The 5,141-nt window shown below is 40.0% G+C and overlaps 1 protein-coding gene across 1 annotated transcript; it reads left to right on the forward strand.

Moving 5' to 3' along the window:
• Nucleotides 1-791: 791 nt before the first annotated feature.
• On the forward strand, nt 792-4,623 carry B3gnt5 (UDP-GlcNAc:betaGal beta-1,3-N-acetylglucosaminyltransferase 5). Its single transcript, XM_032899941.1, has one exon. The coding sequence runs from the start codon at nt 1,090-1,092 to the stop codon at nt 2,221-2,223; it is 1,134 nt and encodes a 377-aa protein (XP_032755832.1). The 5' UTR covers nt 792-1,089; the 3' UTR covers nt 2,224-4,623.
• The last annotated feature ends 518 nt before the right edge of the window (nt 4,624-5,141 follow it).

A 5,141-nucleotide genomic window follows, 5' to 3' on the forward strand; every position in this document is an offset into this window, starting at 1 on the left:
AGAGATTTGATATTGTCCAACAATGTAATAGCATAGCTGGAGAGGTAGAGTCAAAGGGATTGAAACATCACATTAACTCATAACCTAGACTCTGTCTTGTCACTAGATGGTGGGGATGGGGAGGGATCTTTGATTATATCACAGTTTTGGAAAGTTCAGTCTGACCGAAGTGCTACCCCGTAAGTCTGTACCCTAGTCTAGGTGAGAACGGATGATCACCAGAAGGGGAAAAGACTTTGAGGAGTATCTTGTGGATTAAACAATTGGAGATGGGGCTAACGGCAATGGAAGTTTTGAAAATGAGTTTCCGGTATGGATGGATAAAGCACATTTGGGTACTAGTAAAGATAGAAGCAGTGGGTGTTAAGGAAAGACAGAATAATCTGTCCAAATGAGAGAACCCCATGTGTTGGTTAATTATCTGACTTCCTCTCCTTACTAGCCCACGTATGCGTACTCTCATTTGCCCTGATAAAGACTAAATTGACTTATGCTTGCCCTAGTTCCTCAGGGTTTGTGGTGGGATGCATGATACAGTACAACAAACTGTGAGTGACTAGAAGGCCATTAGTGTTCACTTCTCTCTTTTTTTTAAGAAAAAAAAAAGAAAGAAAGTTTACCCTTATTCCTACCTAGTATGGGGACGTTTCTATGGAACTTTAATTTATCTTATTAAATTCTAATGCCACAAATAGTTTTGTGAGGATCACTCAGGTCATATTTGGTGGAAGGGACAAGGAATATTTTTTCTGTGTGGTAACTCAGAGTCCCATTCATGTGTTGTTCTTTTGGCTACAGTGCATGTTCATAGAAAGAACCACACGGATCAAGCATGTGAGGCAGCGAACAGAACTTAATGAGGAACACCAGAGTCAACGGATTTGGACGCGCCCATGCCTTCATTCTATAGTGTGCCCTTCTTGTACAATCGCAGAGAAAATGTTGCTAAGAGAGAATATTGTGAGGAATGAGACCTTTCCCCATATTTTATGACCAATATGCGTTAAGAAACACATCTATCTATTCTACCAATACAAAGTTCTAGAATCCCGAAGAAGCAAGCGTCCACACACACACAGACCGGAGAACATGAGAGCATTCGTCAGCAGCAGAAGAGTCAAAAGATGGCAGTTTTTTCACTTATTTGCCATTTGTTTTATATTAAGCTTCATGGTTTTTTGGGGCCCGATCAATAATTACATCATGAGCCACATGAAGTCCTACTCCTACAGATACCTTATAAATAGCTATGACTTTGTGAACGATTCCCTGTCTCTCAAGCACAGCTCTGTGCAGCCTCACCACCCATACTTGATCAACCACAGAGAGAAGTGTCAGGCCCAAGATGTCCTCCTCTTACTCTTTATAAAGACTGCCCCTGAAAACTACGAGCGACGTTCTGCCATCAGAAAGACGTGGGGCAACGAGAATTACGTCCAGTCTCAGCTCAACGCCAACATCAAAATTCTGTTCGCGTTAGGAACTCCTCATCCACTGAAGGGAAAAGAGCTGCAAAAAAGACTGATTTGGGAAGATCAAGTGTACCACGACATAATTCAGCAAGATTTCACTGATTCTTTCCACAATCTTACTTTTAAATTTCTTCTTCAGTTCGGCTGGGCAAACGCCTTTTGCCCACATGCCAGATTCCTGATGACTGCTGATGACGACATATTTATCCACATGCCAAATCTCATTGAATACCTTCAAGGGCTGGAGCAGGTTGGAGTTCGAGACTTTTGGATTGGTCACGTTCACCGAGGGGGCCCTCCTGTTAGAGACAAAAGTAGCAAGTACTATGTTCCCTATGAAATGTACAAGTGGCCAGCCTACCCTGACTATACCGCTGGTGCTGCCTATGTCGTCTCCAACGATGTAGCTGCCAAAATCTATGAGGCATCACAGACGCTGAATTCCAGCATGTACATAGACGATGTGTTCATGGGCCTCTGTGCCAATAAAGTGGGGGTCGTGCCACAGGACCATGTATTTTTCTCAGGGGAAGGGAAGATTCCTTACCATCCCTGTATCTATGAAAAGATGATAACGTCTCATGGACACTCACAAGACCTGCAGGACCTCTGGGTGGAGGCCACAGATCCTAAAGTGAAGGACATTTCGAAAGGGTTTTTTGGTCAGATCTACTGCAGGTTAATTAAGATAGTTCTTCTCTGCAGACTGACTTACAGGAACTCGTACCCTTGTAGGGCTGCATTTGCTTAATACCACTGGGATGCTGTACTGCGTTAACTGTCACTGAGCCAGGCTTGAACGGAAAAGGATTCTGTAAATGCTTCTCTCTGCCCTAAGTCGAATGGATGGAAAGCAAAGGGATCGTTTCAGAACCCAATCGAACTTAGAGTCAGTGGAACTCTTAAATTAAATTAACAGCTTAATTTCATCTCAAGGAATTCATATTTTAAAAGACTTAGATCGTGAACAAGAGTAAAGTAAAAATTTCAAGGTCTCATTTGGTTCCACATAGGTATTTTGAGGTAGGGAGAACAACTGAGAAGCCTTGATATCAAAATAGTAGTTTTGGGGGAACACCTAACAAATGTATAATTGTAGCATTTCTGAGAAATTGAATACATCTTAGAACAAGCAATCCAAATTATCTTCATTAGAGAGTGCTAGGTAGAGGTTGGGGGAGGCAAATGGTATAGAAGAAAACTACCAACATGATGAAAGGTTCATTGGAATGAGGACATACAAGGAAAATGTCTGCAATTTTGTTACGGTTAAGTCGCTTAACATTGGCATTCCTATGGCTGTTTCCCTAGACAGTTCTAGATTCACTTAAAACACATTTGTGTCACTTTCTCAAATTTAATTTTTAGTGTAAAACTTTACAAAGTGGTCAGCTCTGCTCTAAACAATGCTGTGTGTAGGCTTTCTCTAAAGTTATAAAACAGGAGTAGTGCCTGGCCCCTGGAGGTCCTTTTTTAAAGATAAGTTACTGTCAACTCCAATAAGCCGGTTTTAACTTAATGAATTATTCAGTTGCTTTTAAAGCATTAAATCTTGGCCTTTGTTTAGGGAGAGATAGAGCAAGGGGTAAAGCTCAGCACCCAAAAGGGGAAAAACAAAGAAACATTACCCATCCCTTTTCCTTGTAACTTGTAATATGTTAACTTGGAGTCCAGACCATGGCACTCAATACTCATACTAACCCTCCACTTACCAAGAAGGTCTTGTAGGCCACAGATTTCGTTCCAAGTGCAGACTTTTTAACCTGGAAGTTTTCAATACGCTATCACGTCTAAAACAAACCACTATTAGACTCAATGACTATCAGAGGTTATCTTTTAATATTTCAAACATGGGAGCAGAGTAAGAGAGCTAGAGAAACCGACCAAATGAGATTAGAAATTTTGGTAAATCTGCACGCTCTTTGTAATCAGAGGCGTGGCAGGTCTAATAAATTAATTACATTTATTTTACAAAACGGGATTGAAACCCATGGCTGTTACAGAAACAATGCATCCCACAGAAAGGGCTAAGGGGTGTTCATCAATTAAGGACCTGTGATGCAGGCCAAAACGTGACTTCAGCCAGCAGAGGTAGATGCTTAGCAAACCTCAGACAGAGGCACATGGTAGGGAAAGTTTAGCTGCCATTATTAGGATGGTGTTAGAAACAAAGTTAAAAACAAAAACTCTTAAGAATTTCTCAAAATACACAACTAATGATATCTGTGTTTTCGCAGGTAGATTTTAAAAAAAAATAAATAAATGTTTACAGAAATCTTTGTGAAGGTTTTTTATTATGAGATATGGAGCTTGTTTATACTGCTCAGGTAGTTTCTTACTAACTTCAAGACTAGTATTAAACATTTCTGAAATAGTTATTTTGGGGGTAGATTCAGGGTTTTAGATTACTACAGTTCAGATTTTCTGATCAGTTTTTTAAACACTAGAGAAGAAAAGTGTAACTTGAAAAGCAGCTTCATAGTTCATCCTCTCCGGTTGGCCCTTTGATAACTGCTGGCTTTGGGTATACATGGATAATTAGTGTCCGTGTTTCTACTTGGAACTGGTAAAAGTTGTCACTGGCTGGAAAATGTCATCTCATGTGCAAGATGGTCTGTTTACACTGGTACTTTATAAAGCAGTATTTTGTTTGTTTTGAGCTCTCTTGAACCTTGTCCATCTTTCTCATTTTGCTCACAACAGGATGGGACTGGTTTGAAGTTAAAGGAAAAATGAAGGTACTTTGTCTTTCGGAGTTGTCACATGACTCCTTCTTAAGATTCAAAAGCCCTGAAAGGTATTTATACATGGAGTTGTTCTAACCTTTTAAAAAGGAAAGGAACAACTTGGTGCTGTAAAGGGGGCTGTTTTCAAAATGAAAAATAAAATGAAACAGGAAATAAACTGTTGGCCCAGATAGTCATTCAAGTTTTAAAAAATGGCTGCACACAGTAATACTGCTAAAAAAAAAAAACAAAAATAAAAACAAAAACAAAAACTTACCTCCTTATTGGGTTGCATCTTTTTTCAGCTATTAATTTTATACCAAAATGTTAAATATTTATATTGCTTGAGTTTCAATCTTGTATGGAAAAATAACTAGTAGGTCTAAAAATTCTACGCTTTCCAATAAATAAGGTAAAAATCATCAGTAATGTGTGTTTGAAATCCTGTGTGGGCATCATTCTGTGTATCGTCACCTGCTGTTTTATTCTAGAAGGGTCTGCACTACCCATCCATTGTCCGATGTGTGCTCACATTGCTGCTGTGCTCACCTCGGAGAGTTGTCATGGAGCTACTTAAGGTCTGCTGTGTTAGTGGGAAATGCTGTTTCCTAATCATTTGTTCAGAATGCCACGACAAAAGGCACTTGCAGTTGTAGTGCACATACATTTAAAGGGGTTTTATTAGACTGGGTTACAAAATATGGTCTTACAGCAGTCCAACAATGGTTGACTCATACCAGAAAGGCTGAGAACCCAGTGCTAGCTGAGTTCACAAGGCCAGATGTCCCGGCAACTCCAGTCTCACAGTCAAGTCGAGAGCTGCTGATCTTCAGTCTATGTAGGGATACTGAAGATGTCGGTACTTATAGCAGCAAAGAAAAACCTCAGAAACAAGACACATGAACTTGTCAATGAGCAGGAGGGCAAAGAGGTAAAGAGCAAA

The sequence above is a fragment of the Rattus rattus genome, chromosome 4, assembly GCF_011064425.1.
Source record: "Rattus rattus isolate New Zealand chromosome 4, Rrattus_CSIRO_v1, whole genome shotgun sequence".
NCBI classification, from domain to species: Eukaryota; Metazoa; Chordata; class Mammalia; order Rodentia; family Muridae; genus Rattus; species Rattus rattus.